The 27385-nt window shown below is 42.4% G+C and overlaps 1 protein-coding gene across 2 annotated transcripts in view; it reads left to right on the top strand.

The window, feature by feature from the left end:
- The window catches only part of LOC117368923, a 40644-nt gene extending 13675 nt beyond the window's left edge, over nucleotides 1-26969 (top strand). Inside the window, exons 3-5 of one of the 2 annotated variants that reach the window (XM_033962700.1) lie at nucleotides 5971-6108; nucleotides 19980-20093; nucleotides 26243-26969. In XM_033962700.1, the coding sequence (XP_033818591.1) occupies nucleotides 5971-6108; nucleotides 19980-20093; nucleotides 26243-26475 (485 nt within the window). In that variant the 3' untranslated portion in view covers nucleotides 26476-26969. The remainder of the gene's footprint in view (nucleotides 1-5970; nucleotides 6109-19979; nucleotides 20094-26242) is intronic. The other variant, XM_033962701.1, reaches the window with a different exon arrangement.
- The last annotated feature ends 416 nt before the right edge of the window (nucleotides 26970-27385 follow it).

Genomic DNA, 27385 nt, shown 5'->3' on the forward strand with positions numbered 1-27385 from the left:
CTCGGCGAACGACCTAGCCCTGCACTTTGACTCAAAAATTAAAAACCTAAGAAACAATTGCTCAACAAAAGAACCTAGTGATCACCATATAGCTAACACACAAGGAAATGAAACCCCTGCAGACATGATCTGGAATTCCTTTCAAGACATAGATTGGAATAACTATACCAAATTATATAACAAATACTCCAAATCATATTGCTTCCTGGACTCATGTCCCCCGGAAATCATGAAAGCGGCACCACTTGAATTTAAACTATCACTACTGCACTACTTAGCCCATAACCTGAAAAACGGAAAATTCCCCACCAACAAAGGCCACATAATAATAACCCCTATCCTAAAAAATAGCAAAGAATCGTCAGCCCTAGTTACCAACTATAGACCAATTGCTTCCACACCACTCATCGTAAAGATCCTGGAGGGACTGGTACACTCCCAATTGATGGAATATCTCGACCAGTTCTCACTCCTTCATGAGACTCAATCCGGCTTTAGACCGCTTTTCAGCACGGAAACGGTAATTGCGGCCATCTTAGATTACTTGCATCTACTATTAAGCAAAGGCCTCAATGCCCTGATCATGCAATTCGACATGAGCTCTGCCTTTGATCTTGTAGACCATGCGAAAATGCTACAGTGCCTAGACGTTATTGGCATCAGGGGCGAAGTGCTAAACTGGTTTCATGGTTTCCTTTCATCCCGCACCTATCAGGTTCGCTTCAACAATGATCTCTCCAACACCAGGAGCAACCCATCCGGCGTACCGCAAGGGTCCCCACTATCTCCTCTGCTTTTCAATATCTACATGACCTCACTGAGCGTTCAATTAACTCAGTGGGGATAAAATTATTCAGTTACGCTGATGACTTTACGATCATTATCCCATTTGCCAACTCCATCTCGGAAACAATTGCAAAAGCATCAGAAGCCATAAACTTGATGGAGCACTGGATGACAGACTTCAAACTCAAGCTCAATACAGAGAAGACAAAATTCTTTGTCGCTTCCCCACGCCCTCTTGACACCAAAACTCCACTAGACATCAACAAACATAACTACCCCATACAGCCCACCATTAAAATACTGGGTGTAACTCTGGACCAATGCCTCACCATGAAAGACCAGGTGGACTCCCTAATCAAAAAGGGTTTTTTCACCCTCTGGAAACTTAAATCCATTAAAGCATACTTTGATAATTCTGCATTCAGAATCCTGGTACAATCCCTCGTATTGAGTCAACTCGACTACTGTAACATCGCCTATTTAGCAATCCCCTAAAAGAATATGCGACGCTTACAATTAATGCAAAACCTGCGGTCAGACTAATCTTCGGTCTAAAGAAGTTTGATCACGTGACGCCATACTTCAAACAGCTACACTGGCTGCCGATGGAGGCTCGTGTAAAGTTTAAGTTCGCCTGCCTCTGCTTTAAAGTTCTTTACGGTCTAACCCTTAAATACATCACTGACCTCTTCTCCTTCTCAGCCAACAGACACAAGAGAAGCTCCCACTTGCACTTCGTTTCTCCCCCGGTTAGAGGTTGCAAACTAAAAAAACACCATGAGCATCTTCTCTCACATCAAGCAGCTCGATGGGGCAAAGACCTAGAACAACTCCTATTGCCCACCACTTACGAGGTATTCAGGAAATGCCTCAAAACTCACCTATTCCTGAAATATCTAGACAGTTGACCCACTCCTCTCTTTCCCCTTGCCAACGGTGTTCCTGCCCTTTCTCCCTATTTTCCCCACATCCCTTAAGTTATCTCAACTTGTACTTCACTAATCTTTTGTAAACCGCATAGAACTTAACGGTACTGCGGTATATAAACTGTTATTATTATTATTATTAGTGCTAGGCTCAAGAATGCTGTTTGCTTTACCATAGTTCCTTTGCCTACTGACCGGAAAAAAGCACAAGTGTGCTCAATGGCATTTTCTGGAATCTTCCATTCCAACTCCAGCAGATACCAGCCCAATGGATAGTTTTATTCTTTGTGCCGATGTGACAGCACAGCAAACTCCAGGTGGCTTGCTTGGGATTGTGTCAGCAAGAAGAGGCATGATGTCTCAAGACTCTTTCCTCAGAGTTTCGGAGGAACGGCAGGAGAGGGGAGATAGAGATGCTTAAGTACCTACTTAATGTAAATGCGCATGAGCTGAGTCTCTTTCATTTGAAAGGAAAACTCTGCAATGAGAAAGCATAGGATGAAGTTAAGAGGTGATAGACTCCGGAGTAATCTAAGAAAATACTTTTTTACAGAAAGGATGGTAGATGCATGGAACAGTCTCCCAGAAGAGGTGGTGGAGACAGAGATTGTGTCTGAATTCAAAAGGGCCTGGGATAGGCACGTGGGATCTCTTAGAGAGAGAAAGAGGTAATGGTTACTGCGGATGGGCAGACTAGATGGGCCATTTGGCCTTTATCTGCCATTATGTTTCTATCAGAGGAGCCTGGATGTAGTGGCTCCATTCAAGGGACTCCAGTTGAAGCTCTAGCTGTGATGGCACAGGAGAGGATCCTTGCAGCAACTAGGGGATGGCAGCATCATGGTGCAGAGCCTCAAGGGCTGAAGAAGCTGCAGGAGTTTTAATTTCTTCAACTCAAGTAGTGAAACTGAAGTTTCATATATCCTGGCTTCTACACTTGTGAGATCAGAAAATATTATACAGTGGCAGCCGGTTAGCAGAGGCAGCGCTATAAACAAGCTGCTTGCGATCAGCCCCGACAGGGCTTTCCTCTGCCGTGTCGGAAGTGATATGACAAAGGAAAGGCCCTGCTGGGGCTGGAGGGGGGAGGGGGTGGAGGTATTCTTACAAATCCAAAAGAAGTTGAAAAGAGTTATAAAGAAGGGATACATACTGTTTGTCTGTCTTCTAGAGGCAAAATAACTCTTCCAAAATGTGATGGAATGGGACATATTAGATTTTGTTGTCAGAGAAAAGCCCCCCTCCAAAAGATCCAGTTCATTTCCGTAAGAAAAGGAGTTCCAGCTTTCTGTAATACAGAAATGTAGAGTGAAAGAAATGTAGCAGTTAGAAAACAGGAAAAATGTAGTTTAAAAGGTGTAATTTCCTACTCTCCCAAATCCTCACTACCCCCCTAAAAAAAACCTTCCCCCTCGCAACTGCTTTATCTCTCCAAGCTACCCCCACAGCCAAAAACTGCCCCCACAACCCCAAAACTATCTTCTCACAATTGACCCCCACCAGCAAATTTCCCATTCCCCCCAAATTCCCACCTGTAATGGTTCCACACCACTTCACAAACTTCCCTGTCCCCCAAACTGTCTACTTCAACTGCCTGACACCTAAGAATTAACCCTGCAACTGTCATACCACATACTGTCCCACCCCCTAAAACTTCTCTCTGGAACTACTTACTACACCACCTCACCATCTATCTCACCCCACATAACTAATTATCTGCAACTACCCCACCATCCTAACACACACACATGCAGAAGGGTTAGAATTCCATGAGGGAAAACTATTGTAATATTAATATGATATAAAATTCTGATAAAGGGTTTATTTAATTCACATTGTAAGAACATTTAATAATAATTTCAAGTGTTTTTTCATAATTGAATGTATTACATGTATTTCACTTGATGTAAGAATTTAAAAAAAGAATAAAAAATATTAAAAAAAAAAAAAGAATTCCATGAGACAAGCTCTGCATGCTTTTTCTACTTGTTGAACTTTTCATGAGGGGAAAATATGAGCAATGTTCTGGAAGGATCCCTGTCACCCCCATTAAAGCTGCAACTGTTCATTTTATATTGTTGCATGACCAGCAAAATTTAGCCATCCCTCCCCCCACCCTAACCACAACATCCTGTCATCTAATGAACTGTTACACTTAGGGCTCTTTTTACAAAAACATGGTAGAGGTTTCTACTGTGGGCTGGAGAGGTAAATACGCTAACACTCATAGAATTCAATGAGCATCAGAGCATTTCCCTCGCTGGCCTGTGGTAGAAACCTGTACTGCCGCTTTATAAAAGCCAGCATTAGTACTGTGCACTTACCACTTTTTGTCCAACATACTACAAGAAACTTTGTTTCCAACTTGCCAAATTGAAGACCCTTCCAGGCACATATTAGACCATGGGAGATTGCCGGTGATCTCCCGCAGTCCTAAGTGATTCTGGAAATTCAGTGTCGGTACCGTATCAGGCAACTTGCATTAAATTTCCAGTCTATTTTTGGCCAGCTGAGACATAGCTGGTTATGCTAATAGTCAGCATCTACTACCAAACACACAGATCATTACTCACAATATCCAACCCACAATATTAGTAATCAAAACAGAAAAAAGGGGGTATGAAGGATAACTAATACTACAATTATTTTGATAAGTTTATTTTGTGTGTCTATTTTATACCTCAAATCTTATTTATAGAACAGTCTATTGTTACTAGTGAACCGCATCTACCATCTTTATCTTCAGCATGCACTTTTACCCTGATATGTAAAGGAATCAATTCATCAATTTAGATTGAATGTAGTTTAGTTTAAGAGGTTGAAGTATCATAATAGATGCATTGTTTTCAGTAAAGAGACCTCCTATAACCTAGATGTTATTCCAAGTCTTCATCCTGAATGCATGTGGTATAATCACTTACTTTACACCTCCTCCCTACCTTTTAAATCAATTTTTTATTTTTATTTTTAGTTAATTGATCAAACTATCAGCTGATTAGGTAATTCATTAAGAGTGCATAATTGAATTACTTAACTATATTAAACATATCAAAAATCTTTTTAATCAATTTAAAACTGCTTAAAAATACAATTCAATTCATCCATTTTATCAACGATAAATTAAAATGTATGAAAACCAAAGAGACAGCAACACTTATCTTTGTGGTTTCCCAGCCAAAACCAACGTTGGTGGGTTGTGAACTACCCGACGCTCAAACTATTTTAGAGCGTTTCAGCTATCAACTAGCCTTCATCGGGGGACAGTGTGGTTGCTGTGCCGCATGCCACCGCAGTAATAGTTGCTCTCAGGTCTCTCAAGATAGGCAGTTAACTGTTTTAATAGTCAGCATCTAGGCAGCTAAGTCTCAACGTCCAAAGATATACTAACATTTTAGACATTATCTTTGGCCAGCAAACTGCTGAATATTGACAGTGACTTGCTATGATGCACAACATAGCTGGTCAGCAGCAAATCTAGAGACCGGGGGCCCGAAATTCAGTGCTGGATGGTCAGAAATGGCTCCCTACCATCTAAATAACATATAGCCATCTATCTGCTGATATTCAGCGGGGGATAGTCAGCTATCTCTCGCTGAATATCCCAGTCTTCGGATTGGCTGGTGACCAGCTAGGTCATGCAACATAGTTGGTCACCACCAATATTCAGGGGCTCATTGGCTATGTTCAGTGGTCAAATACAACTGCCTAAAAGGGTGGTATATCTTTAGCTGTTGAAACTTAGTCAGCTAGCCAATAATATTAGCATAGCTGGTTATCTTGGCTGGCCAAAAATAGACTGGAAATTCAATGCTGATTGACGGATACAGTGTTGGCATTGAATTTCCGTTATCATCGCTGAATGTAGGAGATCGCTGGTGATTTCCTGCGGTCTGAATTTGAGCCTGTGGGGTATTCAGCATGAGATACCCAGCTATCTCCCGGTGAATATAGGCAGAAAGCAGCTATGTGCTATTTAGATGGATGGGAGCCATTCCCAGCCATCTAAATAGCACTGAATATCAGGCCTTTTGTCTATAAGGTTTCCTTCTTTACTTTATCACATGACTTCTACGAGACAGTCATTTTGAAAGTCCCATGTATCACCAAAATTGCTGTTTATTTGGCTAACTACTAGGTAAGAGCAGGAAATGGTTCTCATTCTGTTTCATGGATCAGTCTTAGAAATGACTGTTATTGAACTGAGGTATTTAAACAACCATTTTATGACACTGATTAAGTTTCCCTCTTTTGCTATTAGAATACACCAAGACCTTTCTGATCCTTGGGTTGATTTTTAGTTTCATTACCATCTTTTTCGCTGGTCTGGAGTTGAAATTTGGAGCTAATGGGACCATGGGCTGCCTGAAGCTGTTGACTTATATGAATTTTAGTATAGGTAAGTTATTTTCAAAACTCAAGGGTTCATGGAGGGGTTTTTAGAATGAAAACATTTAGGGATGGATGGTTAGGGGTGTGGGGGTGAAGAACCACTCTTTGTTGTCTGCTGGGAGTTGATCAAATGCTACATCAGGAAGTGAGGCTGGTACATTTTGGAGTATATGGGGGCATCTCTATGTGATAGAACCTATAAGTAGACTATGATGATCACATCTTTGAGATAAAATGTTATTAAATTGGACTTAGAAAGAAGATTTAAGGACTAGTAATTCTTTATTAACTGAAAAAGCTATTGCGCTATGGGGTTAAATGAGTTCATTTTCTCCTTGAAATAAAGCTTAATTTTGAGAAAGAAAGATTATATAAACTTTTTGACCGGCCATCTTGGACTTTACCAATTACTGTCCACACAAGAAAATGAAGGACAATAGGTATCTAAGAGCTTGCCTAAAAGTTAAGTGGATAGCAATAGTATTTAGTTGCTTTCTGGGATACATTTATCCACCTAGGGAGATTGCACAAATAGCAGTCCTAGCTTAAAATGCAAATGCATCTTCAACATCCTTCCTAAACAAATAGGGCTGCTGAATATGAAATAGAAATCATCCACTTATTTGTATATGGCAACAGTGCTTTCATGCCTTCAGTTCATACCATTGATTTCATAAAATGGCCAGATTCTGTTATAATGAGAAAACAGGAAGGCATGCGGTATACTAGATCCAATATAAAGAAAAAAGAAAAAGTAGACCTTAGAGCCACAATTAAAGGTCTTTATTTGTACATATAGAGGGGGCAATATTGATAGGACATCTAAGTCTGAGTTTGGACGTTTTGGGAAAGATGTCCAGAAATCAAGAAGAGAAAATGTCCACTCTCAAAACAGCAAGACATTTATTTATTTATTTATTTTAAATGACCTATGTAGACATTTTGGTCCTTAGTATGTCTATCTTTTATGGCCATTCTCAAATATAAAGATGTCCACATGAAAAATGCACAAAAGCAAGTTTTTTGGATGTTCAATCAGCCAGCATTCGTAGCAAACTGTTCATAGACAGCTGAGCATTCCTAAGCACAGCAGGATTACTGTACAGCAGTGATTCCCAACCCTGTCCTGGAAGACAACCAGGCCAATCGGATTTTCAGGTTAGCCTTAATGAATATGCATGAGAGAGATTTGCATATAATGGAAGTGAGAGGCATGCAAATCTGCTCCTTGCATATTCATTAGGGCTATCCTGAAAATCCGATTGGCCTGGTGGTCCTCCAGGACAGGGTTGGGAACCACTGCTGTAGAGAATGTCATATTAAAAATACCAGGTACAGATGTCACTTTAACTTGCTTCTGTTGTATAATGAGTCCTCCAAACCCCACCCAAAACTTACTGTACCCATCTGTACACCCTTATGCCTGTAGGTGTCATCTTAATGTAGGTGCAGTAGGTTTTGGAGGGATCACCATACAATAGAAGCAAGTTAAAGTGACATCTGTATCTGGAACTTTTAATGTGAAATTCACTGCAGTGACCTTTAGAGTGTCTCTCTGGGCTCAAATGTCTATGTTACCATCTGAAGCTGTAGGAGGGGATGCTGAAAAGTTCACAGTTCAGCCAAGAAGAGAATGACATGGATATGGTTCAATCAGTGATCTGAAACAATGTCAGAACATAGAATTTTGTTTCTGCAAATTGGCACTAAACGAAATAAGATAACACACTTTGCAGCTGCAGTGGCAAAATAATGCTCAGAATTTAGGAAGTTGAATGCTTGGCTGAGAACATTTCAGCACCCCTTCTTTTTTTTCACATCTTTGGGTGGTGGGAGGGGGTTGTTGACCACTGAGGGGTCATCTGCTCAGTTTGGGCACCTTTTTAGTATTTAGACGCTTTTAAAACAAGTCTAGTGCCAATGTCTAAAAAATGCCCTGGATGTTTTTTTAAAGATTTGATTATCCCTGCCAAGTGCCCTAAGCCCACCCAAAGCATGATCCCTTAAGATTTGGATGCACTGGAGACAAAATGACCAGAAAGACATCTAGAAAGTCTGTTTTGAGAATGCCAACCTGGATGTTTTGACTAGTAAGACGTCCAAGCACTGGTTTATGCTATCTTTTGGACATCCTTTTTTTTTTTTTGAAAGGAGCCCCATAAAGTCACAGGGATTAAAAACTGATAAGAACATAAGAAATGCTGCTGCTGGGTCAGACCAGTGGTCCATCGTGCCCAGTAATCCGCTCACATAGCAGCCCTTAGGTCAAAGACAAGTGTCCTAACTGAGACTAGCTTTACCTGCGTATGTTCTGGTTTAGCAGGAATTTGTCTAACTTTGTCTTGAATCCCTGGAAGGTGTTTTCCTCTATAACAGCCTCCGGAAGAGCGTTCCAGTTTTCTACCACTTTCTGGGTGAAGAAGAACTTCCTTACGTTCGTACGGAATCTATCCCCTTTCAACTTTAGAGAGTGCCCTCTCGTTCTCCCTACCTTGGAGAGAGTGAACAACCTGTCCTTATACTAAGTCTATCCCCTTCAGTACCTTGAATGTTTCGATCATGTCCCCTCTCAGTCTCCTCTTTTCAAGGGAGAAGAGGCCCAGTTTCTCTAATCTATTGCTGTATGGCAACTCCTCTAGCCCCTTAAACATTTTAGTCGCTCTTCTCTGGACCCTTTCAAGTAGTACTGTGTCCTTCTTCATGTATGGTAACCAGTGCTGGACGCAGTATTCCAGGTGAGGGTGTACCATAGCCCGGTCAGCTGCATGATAACCTTCTCCGATCTGTTTGTGATCCCTTTCTTAATTGTTCCTAGCATTCTGTTCACCCTTTTCACCACTGCTGCAAATTGCACGGACGGCTTCATCGACTTGTCGACCAGAACTCCCAAGTCTCTTTCCTGGGAGGTCTCTCGAAGTACTGCCCTAGACATCCTATATTCGTGCATGAGATTTTTGTTACCGACATGCATCACTTTACATTTATCCACGTTGAACCTCATCTGCCATGTCGATGCCCATTCCTTGAGCCTGATTATGTCACGTTGCAGATCTTCACAATCCCCCCTTCGCAATCCCCCTGTGTTTTCACTACTCTGAATCACTTCGTATCATCCGCAAATTTAATCACCTCACTCGTCGTACCTATGTTCAGATCATTTATAAAGATGTTGAAGAGCACGTGTCCAAGCACCGAGCCCTGTAGCACTCCACTTGTGACACTTTTCCAGGCCGAGTATTGTCCATTTATCCCCCACTATCTGTTTCCTATCCGCCAGCCAGTTTTTAATCCACATGAGTATTTCATTCTCGATTCCATGGCTCGCAATTTTTCAAAGTAATCGTTCATGTGGAACCTTGTCGAACGCCTTCTGAAAATCCAAATATACAATGTTGACTGGGTCACCCATGTCTATCTGCCCATTTATTCCCTCGAAGAAGTGCAACAAGTTCGTCAAGCAAGATCTTCCTTTGCTGAAGCCGTGCTGGCTGGTCCTCATCACATCGTGTTCGTCAAGGTGGATCAATGATGCGGTCCTTTATCAGCGCCTCCACCATCTTTCCCAATACCGAGGTCAGACTCACCAATCTATAGTTTCCATGATCTCACCTCGAACCTTTCTTGAAGATTGGTGTAACATTCGCCACTTTCAAGTCTTCCGGAATCCTTCCTGATATGATCGACAGATTGGCTATTAGTTGAAGCAGTTCAGCTCAGTGGCGTACCTAGCATATGTGACACCCGGGGCCCATCATTTTTTGAACCCCCCCCCCATCTGTATGAAAACATGATTTTTAGTAACAATCCACATGTCACACATGAATACCTAGGAAAAGGCAGCATCTTACATACTGCAGTGAGCAGTACAACATCAATACACCCATTGTAAAACTAAACAAGCCAGACTAGTACAGATCAATCCTACACCGTCAGTCCTAACAGAAAACCATGTCTTTTTGAACACACAGAACACAGAAAACACCTTTGCCTAGTATGTAATCACAAACGAACCCCTCCCCGTTTTACAAAACTGTAATGTGGTTTTTAGCCACGGTGGTAACAGCTCAGATGCCAACGCGAAAAAACGCTCTACAGTTTTGTAAATGGGGAGATAGAATAAAAATACGTAGACAAAGGTTAAACTGAAGCACCAAGAAGCTGGACTCTGCATACAATGCAACATCACAGAAACAGTGAAGCATCTCACCTAAAGCAAAAAAATAAATAAATAAATAGAATTTTTTTTCTACCTTGTCTTCTCTGGTTTCTGCTTTTCTCATCTTTTTGTCACTCTCTTTCTTTAATCCATTGTCTACCCTCTCTCTGCCCCTTCTATATGGCATCTTCTCTCTTTCTATTCCCGTTCTAGAAACTTTATGCATCCCCCTTCCATTTCTCCCTTCACCCCCATTAGTCTGGCATCCATCTGCTTCCCTTCCCTCCTCCAATGGTCTGGCATTTCACTCTCTCCTCACCCTTCCCTCCACTTCCATCAGCATCTGCCCCCTTTCTCTCCCTCCAACCCAATTCCATGCAGTATCCTTCCCCTTATGTCTCTTTCCCTACAATTCCATCAGCATCTGCCCCTTTCTCACCCTCCACACCCTTCCATACCACCCTGACCCCTTTCTCACCCTTCACCATGATTCCATACCACCCTGACCCCCATTTCTCATCCTTTACCATGTTTCCATTCCACCTTGACCCCCATTTCTCACCCTTCACCATGTTTCCATACCACCCTGACCCCCTTTCTCACCCTTCACCATGTTTCCATACCACCCTGACCCCCCTTTCTCACCCTCCACACCCTTCCATAACACCCTAACCACCTTTCTCTCCCTTCACCATCCTACTATGCTCCTTTCTTTCTTCATCCCAAATCAGCAAGATCCCGCGATGACTGCTTCTGCTCCGGATGGAAGAGGTAAGTGACGTTGGAGGGGGCTGGACCGGCAGACTCAGGGAGATGCGGCAAGATCCCATGATGATTGCAGCTGCCGGTCCACCTCCCCCCTCCACCAATGTCACTTACCTCTTCCGGTACAGAGGCGGTAGACGGGGCAGTCATCGCGGGACCTTCATTCACTTCAGCACGGTTGCCGATTCTGCTCTGTTATAAGTAAGGCAGCCGTGCTGAGGTGCTTTTTGGAGCAGCGCGGGAGGATCCGGATCCGGCCGGCTGTGCACCCCCTTGGAGCGTGCACCGGGGCGGACCTCCCCCCCACGCCCCCTCCTTGGTGCGCCACTGGTTCAGCTATAGTCCCTTTCAGTTCCTCGATTACTTTCGGATGGATGCCATCCGGTCCCGGGGATTTATCGTTTTTAAGTCTATCAGTCTGCCTGCATACCTCTTTTAGACTGACTGTCAACCCTGTCAGTTTCCCATCTTTGTTTCCTGCGTATAGCCTGTTGTGTATATCCTGTTCGGTAAATACAGACGCAGAAAATGTGTTCAGTTTGTCAGCGATGGCTTTGTCCTCCTTTAGCACTCCCTTTATTCCATGGTTATTCACTGGCCCCACAGCTTCCTTTGCGGTTCGTTTCCCCTTAATATAGTGAAAGAATGGCTTGAAGTTTTTTGCCTCCTTGCCTATTTTTTCCTCGTAGTCTCTTTTGGCCCCTCTTACTGCCTTATGGCACCTGCTTTGATGTTGTTTGTGCTTTTTCCAGTTTTCGTCCATTTTTTACCTTTTCCATTCCTTAAACGAAGTCTTCTTGTCTCTGATCATTTCCTTCACTGCTACAGTGAGCCACGCTGGTTCCTTGTTCTTTTTCCTCTTGGATCCATTATTGATATGCTGTATATATAGATTTTGCGCCTCGATGATCATCTCCTTAAAAAGGGACCATGCTTGCTCTAGCATTTTTACATTGCTTATCCTCTTCTTAATCTTCTTCCCCACCATGAGTCTCAATCCTTCATAATTCCCTTTTCGGAAGTTCAGTGCCATGGCCGTCCTTCTGGATCGATGTTTTGCCCCTGTGTCCAAGTTGAAGCGGATCATATTGTGATCACTGCTTCCCAGCGTCCCTTCTACTTATATACCTTGCGCTGGTCCTCGCAGTCCTTTTAGAATTAAGTCCAGAATTGCATTTCTTCACGTATTTTCTTTGACAAGTTGTTCCAGGAAGCAATCGCCTACAGCATCCAGGAATCTGGTCTCCCTACTGCAGCCTGAGGTGCCTAAGTTCCAGTCTATCACCGGATAATTGAAGTCACCCAGGATAACTGCGTTGCCTCCCTTGCAGTTGTGTTTAATCTCGTCTGTCATTTCTCCATCAATTTCTTCGGACTGCCCTGGGGGTCGGTAGTAGATGCTGATCTTCGTTTCCGTTCCATTTGTTCCCGGAATTTTGACCTATAGAGACTCTACCTTATTTTTCATTTCCGGGGTGTTCTCTCCAGTAGACTCAATTCCCTCTTTGACATATAGGGCAATACCCCCACCTTTTTGACCCACTCTGTCTCTGCAGTATAGCTTGTATCCTGGTAGCACAGTGTCCCAAAGTTTGTCCTCGTTCAACCACGTTTCCGTGATGCCAATGATGTCAAGGTTATCTTTTTGTGCCCTAGCTTCCAATTCCCCCATCTTATTCCTTAGGCTCCTTGCGTTCGTGTACATACACTTGAGTTTGTGGCCTTTTACTTTCTTGCATTTCCTTCCCTCTTGCATTTCCTTTCCTTTCGACCCGTCAGGATTTCTGTGTTGCCTATGATCCGGTGAGTCTTCCTCGCTATCTTCCTGCATGGTATCCTCTAGGTCAGGGATCTCAAAGTCCCTCCTTGAGGGCCGCAATCCAGTCGGGTTTTCAGGATTTCCCCAATGAATATGCATTGAAAGCAGTGCCTGCACATAGATCTCATGCATATTCATTGGGGAAATCCTGGAAACCCGACCGGATTGCGGCCCTCAAGGAGGGACTTTGAGACCCCTGCTCTAGGTATACCAGTTCCCGAACCATCGACTCTTGGTCGACTGTCGGCTTTCCCCTTCTTCCTAGTTTAAAAACTTCTCAATTTCTCTCTTGATGTTGCTTGCAAGTAGCCTCGTTCCATCTCCGCTGAGGTGGAGTCCATCCTTCCTGAATAACTTGCTCTTCCCCCCAGAACGTCGTCCAGTTGCCCAGCATGGCCATGTTTCATCGTACACATGCTGCATCAGGGGCAATAAAGCCAGTAGATGTATAGACCACAAATTTCACCATCTGTTGACCCAGGAGAGGAAACATTGCTTGTCTGTTGGCGAAGTTTGTGGTTTTTATATAAAATTGGTTTCATTGCCCCAAATGTTGACTTTGTATGGCAATACATGGCCATATTTGGCATCGTTTTTTAATCCCTAGGACTTTATATGTTATAGACTAGTTGTGGTCTTGGGCGAGTCCCTTCATATATTTGGGCCTCAAGTTTAACTCCAGCCCTGCTTCTGTGTTGTCTGTATCTGATTTATTTGATAATATTTGATAATCCTACCAATTGCAAACTATTATTTGGATCAATATGCAAAGTATTTTAAGCAAGTAGGACTCCCAACATTTTTCCAAATAACCCAAAATATGTTCTACTGCAGCAGAAACTTCTGCCTGAAATTTCAGACATTTCTGAGTACTTTATTTTTCAACAGGATAGTTTATAGTGTATTACTTGTATTCCACCTTTATTCAAAACCTACATACCTAATTAAAGCAATACAAAATAACAATCATACATCACATACATCAAACTTAACATGAAAAAAAATCTTCTAAAAATTTCCAAAATGTGAACGAAGGTGCTGACAACCCATCAAGTCAAATGGATCTTAGGCATTAAAGTGCATATTTCACTTGACAAAAAGATGACGCTTCAACAATTTCTTAAACTGGTGCAAATCTTTCAGTTGTTGAAGGTATACTGTGAGTCTGTTCCATTCTATTGGCCCAGCACATGAAAATATACTCTTAAAATGTCAAGATGTAATTTTATGTGGAAGGATATAACCAGGCCTAATTGAGCTGCAGTGGTCTAGATCAGTGTTTTTCAACTCGGTCCTGGAGTACCCCCTTGCCAGTCAGGTTTTAATCCACATTGAATTTGCATAAACTTGATTTGCATACACTGCCTCCGTTATATGCAAATGTCTTTCATGCATATTCATTGTGGATATCTTGAAAACCTGACTGGCAAGGGGGTACTCCAGGACCGAGTTGAAAAACACTGATCTAGACCACTGCATTCTGCCTTGTAAGTATTTGGGTAATGACTGGTGGGTGATGTCTGGTTTAAACTCAAATAAACCATCAGCAACAGTTTATACTTTATACAAAATTCCATAGTTAACCAATACAATGCAACAAAATTCAAAGTGACTTGCTCAGATCTATTAATCCCACATAATAAACGTATTACTGAATTCAAATACCTGGGCTCAAAATTCATTGATGGCAACCCCCCCAAAAAAACAATGTTGCAGTAATTTAGACCAGTAAGTACAATTGACTGGACAACTTTTTTGAAATCATATCTAGCAACTGGAGGGGCATTTTCGATAGGATGTATAAGTCTAAGGTTGGACGTTTTGGGCAGGATGTCCACAAACCCATTTTCAAAGCTGCCGGACGTCTATCTTTTATTTTTGAAAATGACCTAGGTATAAGTGTTGGTCCTTAGGACATCTACCTTTTTTGGCCATTTTCAAAAATAAAAACATCCACGTGAAAAACACACAATAGCAAGTTTTGTAGATGTATTCAACTACCTTGTCTGATCGGGGCAGAGAAATCATCATCAGCTGAGCCAGTTGTGGGGATCCCTGCCGGCTCAGCTGAAGGGGATTCTCCTTGCCAGGATCATTTGGAGCCCTACACCATTCATATCCTCCAACATTCCTACCCCCCCCATCACCGGACACCCTCAACATCATATAAAACCCCTCCACATCACTGGACACCACCTGACTTCAGGCAACACCCCCCTCACATCAGCTGATACCACCCAACTTCAGGCAACACCCCCCTCACATCAGCTGATACCACCCAACTTCAGTCAACACCCCCCCCCCCCACACACACACACATACATCAGTGGATAACACCCAACCTTAGGCAACAGCACCCCCCCTCCCACATCACCCGACATCCCTGTACCTTGCACTGCAAAATCGTCAAGTGGGAAGCCCACACCCTCCTGCCTATAGGTCCACGTGCTGCGAATGATGGGCCTTCCCCCTCCCAATTCAGCCCCACTTTAGACAAGATGCAGAAATAGATGTCCAGGTCAGGTCTGTTTTAGAATAGAACTTACTTACATAGAGGCTGTTCTAAAATACAGGAGAAATCAATGTTTGTTTGCCAAGTATAGGCAGCATAACATCCATTTTAGAAATACAAAAACATTGAAAACGGTCATGGGTTGAAACCCAGCACATAAACGTGTATAGAAATACACAGTTTGGATATATAAATATGTGTTTTTCCAGTGCTGTCATGGAGACCAGTATTCCTTGCAAGTTTGGCTTTTGGGAAGAAGAAAAACCAATGGGGCATTAAGGGGCAACCTCCCCTTCTCCATCCAGTGTAGTAGTACTGCTCAAGGGCAGCTGTTTACCAAATCCAAAACCTGCTTAGTAGCAGGTGTAATTTCCATTGTTGATTTTTTAGACATTGACATTTATTTCCCTTCTGAAATCTATATATATAAAATCGGAGGTATGTATGTGTGTATGTATGTGTGTGTGTATGTGCCGCGATCACGCAAAAACGGCTTGACCGATTTGAACGAAACTTGGTATGCAGATCCCTCACTACCTGGGGTGATATGTTCTGGGGGTCTCGTGGCCCACCTGCACACATGGGCGGAGCTACAAACAGAAAATCAGATTTCACCCATTCATGTCAATGGAAAAAATGTAAAAAGCTGCCAACGCAAAAACGGCTTGCCCGATTTGAACGCAACTTGGTATGCAGATCCCTCACTACCTGGGGTGATATGTTCTGTGGGTCTCGCGGCCCACCTGCACACGTGGGCGGAGCTACAAACAGAAAATCTGATTTCACCCATTCATGTCAATGGAAAAAATGTAAAAAGCTGCCAACGCAAAAAACGGCTTGCCCGATTTGAACGCAACTTGGTATGCAGATCCCTCACTACCTGGGGTGATATGTTCTGGGGGTCTCGCGGCCCACCTGCACACATGGGCGGAGCTACAAACTGAAAATCAGATTTCACCCATTCATGTCAATGGCAAAAATGTAAAAAGCTGCCAACGCAAAAACGGCTTGCCCGATTTGAACGAAACTTGGTATGCAGATCCCTCACTACCTGGGGTGATATGTTCTGGGGGTCTCGCGGCCCTCCTGCACACGTGGGCGGAGCTACAAACAGAAAATCAGATTTCACCCATTCATGTCAATGGCAAAAATGTAAAAAGCTGCCAACGCAAAAACGGCTTGCCCGATTTGAACGAAACTTGGTATGCAGATCCCTCACTACCTGGGGTGATATGTTCTGGGGGTCTCGCGGCCCTCCTGCACACGTGGGCGGAGCTACAAACAGAAAATCAGATTTCACCCATTCATGTCAATGGCAAAAATGTAAAAAGCTGCCAACGCAAAAACGGCTTGCCCGATTTGAACGAAACTTGGTATGCAGATCCCTCACTACCTGGGGTGATATGTTCTGGGGGTCTCGCGGCCCTCCTGCACACGTGGGCGGAGCTACAAACAGAAAATCAGATTTCACCCATTCATGTCAATGGCAAAAATGTAAAAAGCTGCCAACGCAAAAACGGCTTGCCCGATTTGAACTAAACTTGGTATGCAGATCCCTCACTACCTGGGGTGATATGTTCTGGGGGTCTCGCGGCCCACCTGCACACGTGGGCGGAGCTACAAACATAAAATAAGATTTCACCCATTCATGTCAATGGAAAAATGTAAAAAGCTGCCATTCTCACAGTAATTCAAAAACGGCTTGACCGATTTGAACGAAACTTGGTATGCAGATCCCTCACTACCTGGGGTGATATGTTCTGGGGGTCTCGCGGCCCACCAGCACATGTGGGCGGAGCTACAAACAGAAAATCAGATTTCACCCATTCATGTCAATGGAAAAAATGTAAAAAGCTGCCATTCTCACTGTAATTCAAAAACGGCTTAACCGATTTGAACGAAACTTGGTATGCAGCTCCCTCACTACCTGGGGTGATATGTTCTGGGGGTCTCGCGGCCCACCTGCACACATGGGCGGAGCTACAAACAAAATCATATTTCACCCATTCATGTCAATGGAAAAAATGTAAAAAGCTGACATTCTCACAGTAATTCAAAAACGGCTTGACCGCTTTGAACGAAACTTGGTATGCAGATCCCTCACTACCTGGGGTGATATGTTCTGGGGGTCTCGCGGCCCACAACTCTATGTTGCTTGCTCAAGGGTGGGTTCACCCAAGAATTTATATGTTCTTGCTCCAGGAGGTGAAACTAAAATTGTTGTTTATAATCACGTTTTGCGTTAGTTGTATTGTATTCATTTTGTCAAATATTTCACATTATAATTTGAATATTGTACTTTTTATTAAGCTGTAAAAAAATATTTTCATTCACCACTATAAAGTATCTTTATTTGAATCCATTTACAGTGTTATTGCTATAATTAAATACCCGTGCAACGCCGGGGCATCAGCTAGTCTAATCTAATTTAATCTAATACAGACCTTATTTACTGCACAAATTCCAGCTGGAGTTTCTAAGCAGTTTACAATAGAAGAAGCCCATAGAATTACAGATGGGAAATTACAAAATCATCAAGAAATAAAATTATTAAAATTCTAGTGCAACAGACAATCCATTCCTGAACGTGTGGGTAGTCAATACCTTCTCACGAGAAATGTTGTAGGGAGCTTCATTAGCATTCTTCTGCTCCGCCTCCCATCCTTCTGGACTGTTCTCCAGTTCCTCAGTTGTCTCTTTACAAGTGAGATGGTAGAAGCCAGTCTGCTCATGTTTATTTTTCAATTATATTCAGTTTTTTAGACCAATTGCAAGGCTTTTCAGTGCTGAACAGGATCCCACTCTTGGGATAGCTTTGGCTGTGGGAGATCGTAGATTCTGAGGTCGAGGGTCTGCTTCCAAAGGGCAGACTGCTTTGCAGTGCACCAACTTGGACAGCCTGCACTATCAATTTGAGGGCTTAGGGACTGTTCCCTTGGGAGCAAGGCTTACCCCAGGTTCATCCACAATGGACTTGAGCACAGGTTAAGAGGCTCCCTGGCAGTTTTTACAGCAGCGGGGCTGACTGTTTTCCTCCCCTTGTGTATGCATTATCCGGTAGGGATTGAGGTCTCCAGCTGGTTTGTTGGACCAGAGAAGCAGTCAGAAGATACAATCAGTCCAGATTCCAAGTTTGTTGAGGCAGAGGTTCTCACTGTAAGCTATTTGCAGCACACAGCATGACACAGTGAGTAACAGGTTGACAGACTGTATAACAAAATCAGGGAATTCTTTAAAATTGATTTTTTGGGGGTTCTGGGGTTAGAATTCGATTTCCCCATATCTAAAATCAATAATTTTTATTCCCCAGTGTAATTCCGTCCAGGAAGTCTCATCAAACCTTTGATTATCTCTGCAGGACAACTAAGCCTGGGTTGGCTCACATCCTGCCCTAACCACTCTTTCAAAATCGCCCCTTTCAGCTCTGGGCACACAGCAGGATTCAGAGGCCTAAAATGGCCCTGAATATGTCCAAAAAGCCATTGTGATTATCGGCATAAAGATAGACATACTGGCAGTCTGGACGATCAAATTCTTGGACGTCCAGAAAGACGATTAAAAAAAAATATTATTTTACATTACTGTACATTGATGTCTTCTATCCTGCCAATACCTTTCAGTTCTAGGTGGTTTACAAGAAATTAGCCTGGGCATTCCCAGGGAGATTACAAGGTTGATAGTATGCATCGGGATCTGGGAATGGTCGATACAGTTTGGTTAGATCATGTGACAAATTTCTTGAATAGTATGGTTTTCAGTTTTTTCCTGAATATTTTATAGTTGGGCGTCGTGGTCAGCAGATTTGAGAGGTGGTGGTCTATTTTTGTTGCTCTGGTGGCTAGTAGACTGTCATATATTTATTTGCTTTGCATGCCTTTGATTTGGGGGTGAATAATGTGTGCTTGAGTTCTCCTTGGTCTGGATGTGATTTTAGACGTACTTTTCGAGAATGGACATTTTCCTGCTGCCGACTTTGGGCGACTAGCGCTCTACATCCAAAACTAACTTAGACATATGTTTTGATTATGCCTCCCACATGTTTAATGATATGAGCAGAACAGACATGTTTCTCTGGGAGTGTCCCCATACCCCCCTCTTCTGTTTCCTCTCCAGGGCTGACCATCTACTTTGGTACGAACTGAGGGATTGGAAGACATCCCAGAAGGATGGATAGTGGAGCAAAAGAAGAAGGGTGACTTTTCAGCCTTCCCTTTGGAGTTTCATTTCTCTGAGTGCTTTACTTGCATAACTGATCACTCTCCAAAGACAGTTTCTTATTGAAGTCAGTCTCCTTTTTGTAATATATACATTTTTCTAGACACAACAGTTGCAATTAAACAAAAATAGGGAATAAACATGTATTTACCTGCCATGCTCTTGTCCCACCCAAATCATTCCAGACGTGCATATCTCAGTTTTATAAAATGGAACTTAATTTATGCAAGGTAAATATTTTAATGCCAAGTTTCAATGACCACCAGTGTGAAACATTTGCTGTGAACATCTGTTCATGGTAAATGGAAGAATATTATATATGAATGGACAGACCAGATAAGCCATATGGTCTTTATCTGCTGTCATTTTCTCTGTGTTTTTATAAAAAGCCTTTTCTTATCTGCATTTCAGCTTTTATTGAATTAATTGGGATGGTTCGAGGAAGTTTCATCTTCACTTATAAAGCAAGCTTTTCCTGGAGTTATAACATCGGGTGGGCGGCTGTCGCAATGGCAACTGCTGCTGGTAAGTTAAGAACCATGAAGAGAAAACATTAGGACGACCAATTAAAGGAGACCTGATTCTAAATGAGATCTTTATTCAGGACAGAGGAACAGTTCAAAAGGACTTGGCACAGGCCATGTTGCAGTAAATAATGCCTGCATCTGGAATCCAATGATTTGATACAAAATAATAAAATACAGATACAAATAGAAATAGAAATAGAAAATAATAAAATTAGAACACAAATATACACTTCTCCCTCCATATTCACGGGGGATGCGGGCGGACCATAGGCGTGAATACGGAAAAACCGCAAATAACTTTTTAAATGTTATTCTCGGTTTTTAGAAAAAGCCTTCCGTTTTTATTATTGGAGCCACGAATAACTTTTAAACAGAGATTTCTGGGTAGGCAAGAGCAGCGATTTCTGGGCAGGCATGCTGGGAAGAAGCCTGTCTCTCTATGGATGCTGGGAAGCATGGAAGCAGCACATTTGTAGGAGAAAGCATGGTAGCAGCGATTTTCAGAGTGAATGGTAAGCGATACATTTTTATCGGTACAGTAAAAGGAAAAAGAACTTTAATGAAGATGTCATTTTGGGGGGCAGAATCAGCTTCCGAAAAATCGCAAATAAGTGAATCCGCAGATACCGAAACCACGGATACGGAGGGAGAAGTTAACATTTATATTGACTAAACATCTCATTAGGAACCATGTCTTCTTGACCTTCTTTTGGTTGGGGTGTCCCTACTGTGTTCTCTTTATTTATACCTCTGTGGGGAGTTGTTATTTTCTTTTTAAGTCAAACATTATATCACCATGGTGGGATTTAAGAAGGACATGATAGGATGCATTTCTCTACACATGCCCTAGTTTTGCTACTGGTTCTGTTGCTTCTGCTGTTGGAGACAGGCCCATATTTGGCATGGTAAAATAGGTAACACTCTCTGGCACCACATTTTGATAGGTGCTAGAGCTTTGCTAGGGCAGAAAAGAGTAGCTGCAGTCCAACAAAACAGTAATTCCTAAAAGCCACTCAATTCAAAGAACAACCAGCACATACTGTAACCTGCATTTATATAAGATACTAGCTGATGCCCCGGCGTTGCACGGGTATTTAATTATAGCAATAACACTGTAAATGGATTCAAATAAAGATACTTTATAGTGGTGAATGAAAATATTTTTTTACAGCTTAATAAAAAGTACAATATTCAAATTATAATGTGAAATATTTGACAAAATGAATACAATACAACTAACGCAAATCGTGATTATAAACAACAATTTTAGTTTCACCTCCTGGAGCAAGAACATATAAATTCTTGGGTGAACCCACCCTTGAGCAAGCAACATAGAGTTGTGGGCCGCGAGACCCCCAGAACATATCACCCCAGGTAGTGAGGGATCTGCATACCAAGTTTCGTTCAAAGCGGTCAAGCCGTTTTTGAATTACTGTGAGAATGGCAGCTTTTTACATTTTTCCATTGACATGAATGGGTGAAATCTGATTTTATGTTTGTAGCTCCGCCCACGTGTGCAGGAGGGCCGCGAGACCCCCAGAACATATCACCCCAGGTAGTGAGGGATCTGCATACCAAGTTTCGTTCAAATCGGGCAAGCCGTTTTTGCGTTGGCAGCTTTTTACATTTTTGCCATTGACATGAATGGGTGAAATCTGATTTTCAGTTTGTAGCTCCGCCCATGTGTGCAGGTGGGCCGCGAAACCCCCAGAACATATCACCCCAGGTAGTGAGGGATCTGCATACCAAGTTGCGTTCAAATCGGGCAAGCCGTTTTTGCGTTGGCAGCTTTTTACATTTTTTCCATTGACATGAATGGGTGAAATCAGATTTTCTGTTTGTAGCTCCGCCCACGTGTGCAGGTGGGCCGCGAGACCCCCAGAACATATCACCCCAGGTAGTGAGGGATCTGCATACCAAGTTGCGTTCAAATCGGGCAAGCCGTTTTTGCGTTGGCAGCTTTTTACATTTTTTCCATTGACATGAATGGGTGAAATCAGATTTTCTGTTTGTAGCTCCGCCCACGTGTGCAGGTGGGCCACGAGACCCCCAGAACATATCACCCCAGGTAGTGAGGGATCTGCATACCAAGTTTCATTCAAATCGGTCAAGCCGTTTTTGCGTGATCGCGGCACATACACACACACATACATACACACATACATACCTCCGATTTTATATACGTATATAGATTTGTATGATGACTGTTGAACCTCAGGAGCTGGGGGGGAGGGACGACTGCAGACTAGGTACCTGAAAGTTAATTGAAAAGGTGGTATAAGGCTGAAGGTTCACCTTTGACGACCTCCACCCTTGCACCGGTGCTGTGCCTTGCCTTCACTGTCATGTATCAGTCTGAACCTGATCCTTTATTTATTTATGGGTCCTTTGACTAAGGCGCTCTAGCCGATTTAGCTCACGCTAAATGTAAACGCGTCCATGATGTTCTATAGATGCGTTAGCATTTAGCGCGTGCTAAATCAGCTAGCGCACCTTAGTAAAAGAGGAGGTTAATTTGTTTTCTATCCCATTTTCCTCACGGAACTCAGAACGGGTTATAGGTTAAATATACATAAAATACAGTTAACAGGTTACAATATGACAGTTACAGTACAATTTTATAATACAAAGTTGTGTCCTAATTCTATACATACTCTGAATATTAACAAAACAAAATCCATTCTATTTAAATGGAAAAAAGATATTTCACTCATAAAACCTTTTCTTATTAATAATATACCTATCAGCACGGAACCTACGGTTAAAATTCTTGGAGTGCTACTTGATAATAACTTATCCTATCATGAACATATCTCTTCCATTGTTAAACATTGTTTCTACAAACTTCGACAGATAAGATCAATTTCCAAATTTCTCTATCCTTCATCTTTAAAGATTTTAATCCATTCATTCATCATAACTAAAATAGACTACTGTAACGCCCTTTTTTTAAATATCAGCCAAAAAGAAAAAAGAAGACTGCAAATCATTCAGAACACAGCCATAAAGTTAATCTACAATGCAAAAAAATTTGATCACGTCACCCCATTATTAATTGACGCGCATTGGTTACCAGTTAACCATAGGATCCTCTACAAGCTGATGTTCCTAATTTTTAAGACCCTCACATTCAGCGAACCACAATTTATTTTAAAATCACTTATCCCATACACACCCCAAAGATCTCTGCGCTCATCTAATCAAAATTTATTAACTGTGCCATCATTAAAAGTCATCGGAACAAGAAGAGCTGAAATGTTTACTGTCGCAGGGCCACAATGGTGGAACTCCCTTCCCCATTACATCAGAATTGAAAGTGATATCCTAACATTTAAAAAGCTTTTAAAATCTTATTTATTTAAGGACGCCTTTGATTTATAATTTAACTAAAGGACGCCTTTAATCAATTTTAATGCATAAATTTTTACGCATAAATTTTTATTCATAAATTTTACCCTACCTTTCGTTCTTTCCTGGTTTTTTGTTTTTTTCTTCTCCCACATTGTAACTTTACCCTCCTTCCCTATCTTTCATGTGAGTCTTAATAGATTTTGTAATTAGGTTAAAGTTTCTATATTATATTATTATGTACATCGCCTAGAATTTCGAATTAGGCGATTCATCAAATGTGAAATAAAACTTGAAACTTGAAACTTGATACTGGGGTCTAACGCCAAGAAACACAATATAGAGTTCACAGGTTACAATTTGCCATAGTTATGCTTAACAGTGGAAGTGTTTCAATACAAGTTTTTATCCTAACTAGACACACATTAGGGATCTAATACCAATATACATGGAGGGGAATAATCAAAAGATACGTCTAAGTTCCTTTTGGGCCTAAGTCGGACATGGGAAAAGGTCCATTTTCGAAAAATATGTCCAACATATTTTTTTTTCCCGAAAATCGTCTAACTGTACCGTCCAGCCGTCAGATCGTCCAGACCGCTAAGTCGTTTATCTTTTATACCCCATTTTCGTCCAAAAATTCGTCCAAGTCAAAAACACCTAGAAAAAGGACCTTTTGGACATGGGCGGGGGTCAGCAAAGTGATGGACTGGACACCCAAACATTGCACCAGAGTAGTGGGATACCTTACAGAGCACTGCTGTGAACTTCACACATCTCACCACAACAACTTTACAGGTCATGGTGAACCCCCCCCCCCCAACACCCCCTAGAACCTACTAAACCCTCCTGTCTACCACCCCAATAGCCCTTATGGCAGTGCACAATAGCCCTTATGGCAGTGCACATATTTCACAATGCATGCAGTGGTTAGAGTGGCTTATGGGCCTGAGTCCTCCTCTCCATGGTTCACTAGCCCCCCTCCCCCCCAAGACCTCTTAAGCCACCTCTGTGCAGCTCTATTAGGCTTTCTTATGCCAGGCTGCCAGGTGCAGATGTTCTGGAGGCAGATATATGATGTTTTTATTACAAATTTTATGGCGGTGGGGGGGGATCAGTGATCACTGGCGGAGTGTGTAGGGGTCTGTACTTTGTCCCTGTAGTGGTTATATAGTCACTTTGGATACCTTCTTGTGACTTAGACCTGGTTTTAGATGCCTAAGTCATAACGTCCAAGTTCCTTCTAGGCAGTGTTAAACTTTTGGTTATACATGCAGTACGACTAAGTCTAGGACAGCCCATGTCCCTCCCAAATCCCATCCTCACCACTCCTTCTAAATCAACTCTTTTAGCTCTGGGCATACTGCAGCACTGTGAAGGCCTAAGTCGTTTTTAGATACGTCTAAAACCCGGTTCGATTATCGGCACTTGGACGACTTGTCTTACTGATTGTCTAAGTGCCAATTTAGGCCGGTTTTTAGACGTATTTCCATTTCAATTATGAGCCCTATAATGTACAGTTCAAGGTTAAATTTGTCATAGTTACAGTGAAAGATTTTACAATACAAGTTTTCCTTACGTGACATACTGGGATCTAGTACTTATACACATTTCTTTTTAATCCATTGGTCAAGGGCAGGGGGGTTAGGTGAAGAGGTATGTTTTTATTGCTTTCCTAAAGTTGCGGAGGTCTTCAAGGGATCTGTTCTGCAGGAGCAGTCGCAGAGTAGGAATGTCGTTTGGCAGTTTGCAGTTGAAGGGCACCACCAGGAGGCATTTTGTGGCGTATTTCATCCTGGGACCTAAGAGACCTGATCGGCACGTACGGAGAAAGCGTTGCCATCACGTAGTCTGGTGCCATGTCCTTCTGCAGTGAAAAGTACAGAGCCTGTGTCTCTATGCCTCCCAATTCTAGAATCTCCTGTCTGTGTTCCTATTCTCCCCTATGTCTAGCATCTTCCCTCTGTGTCCATATACCCCCTCCCATATCTGTCATTGCCTGTCTGTGTCCATGTACCATCTCACTTTTTTGTCCTTGTCCCTATGCTCCCCTCTATGTCTATCATTTCCCCTCTTTCTATATAAATTCCTGTTTCTCTGCCCTCCCTCCCTCTGCTGTTTGTTCAGAATTTCACTCCCTCTTCTTCAATCCCCTTAGTCTGGCATCTCTCTTTTCTCTTCTATTTTCTCCTCCCCTCCATCCCCCAGGTCTAGCACCTCCCTCCCTTTCCTTCAGCTCCAGCACCTCTCTCCCTTCCTAAATGCAAAATACATGTTAGAGCTTAATATAAAATTACCAAAATGTTTATCCCGTACTCCTCCCTGATACAATAGAAGGAAAAACAAAAAAACGTGAGTCCTGCGTAGGGTGTATTCTATTAATAAATTCAAAATGATCATGAAGATAACTAGGTATAAGACCATGCAATGACTGTTTTTCCCCTCTTCCCCCTGAATTTCTTTCTTTCTTTCTTTCTTTTCTCTTCTTATTTTATCCCACCCTCTTGGCTTGTTCCTTTCCCACGTCCTTTATTTTAATATGATGTATCCTTTTACCATCTTCCCTTTTGTTCTCAGTGATGTTTTTTAATTGTTTTTAATAGTCCGTGCAAGTTTCCCTTATATTTATACTCTTGTAAAACTGCTTAGAATTTAATAGGCGGTATATCAAAATGTAATAAACTTGAAACTTCCCTCTCTATTTCAGTCCTTTTTTTTTTCTCTAGCTTTTTTTCTTTCATCCTGCCTTTATATCACACACTGTCCTAATTGCTCTCATGTTTCTCTTTCCCTTTCCAGGAGCAATCAGTTTGTATAATCATTTAAAAGAGCCAGTAGAATCTCAAGCCATTGTCAGAATGGAAGAAGGTGTGAATTCAGTGCCACCCCCTGGAACAGAGTCAGAGTCATTGCCAAAGGCAGAGGTGCCACCTGCTTCTGAGATGCCACCATCATATGAGATATCAGTATCTCAGCCACACCCACAATACATGAACAGTGTTGCAACAATCACCCCGGAAACAGTGGCCTAAGGCAGTGTTCTTCAACCTTTTGACACCTATGGACTGGCGGAAATAAAATAATTATTTTGTGGACTGGCACTGGTCTGCGGACCGGCAGTTGAAGAACACTGGGCTAAGTCGTGCCCATCTCCACCCAATATCCTGCCCCAGACCCAGATCCCAATAATAGTACTAATTGTAACACCATTTTTTCCATCCATTTTTCATATATACACACATACAATATAATCGTATTAACAACACATAATGGTTAACCACAAAATTAAAATACACAAAGCACACTGTATGCTTTTCAACATCCATTCCTACCAGAAAACAGATAACCCCATGCAAATGCAGGACCAAAAACTAAAAGTACTAATATTCACAAACAAGCCCTAAGATGCAAGACTCTGCAAGCATTACAACCCCCAGAGAAAAACAAACAAATGCATTTCTTCCTGAACAGACAGTTAGGACAGACAATTAGGACAGATGTAAAATCACTAAATAAAAAAAATAAAAGCATTTCCCCTACCCGTTGTTGTCTCTCTCCCTCCATGTGCTTTGCCTTCTGGTCTGCCCCCCGGTGTTAGCTTCAGGCCGGTCCACGGTGCGATCAATGCAGGGTTTTCGGGCCGGCTCCCTGAGTGCTGCATTGCACAAAGCTGTGGGAAGCAGCTCCTCGAGCATGTCTCACGCCTCATCTGGAAGTCTTCCCTCTGACATTGCGACATCAGAGAGAAGGCTTCTGGGTTAGACGTTTCCCATGGTTTTGTGCACTGCAGCACTCAGGGAGCCGGCCCGAAGATGCCGCATTGATTGTATCAAGGACCGGTAGCTACAGAACAATCTCTTGGGCCCGATGGAGGTGCCGACCCTGTGGACCGGCAGAAAATTTCTACGGACCGGCACCGGTCCATGGACCGGCAGTTGAAGA

Source organism: Geotrypetes seraphini, chromosome 11 (genome assembly GCF_902459505.1).
Source record: "Geotrypetes seraphini chromosome 11, aGeoSer1.1, whole genome shotgun sequence".
Lineage (NCBI taxonomy): Eukaryota > Metazoa > Chordata > Amphibia > Gymnophiona > Dermophiidae > Geotrypetes > Geotrypetes seraphini.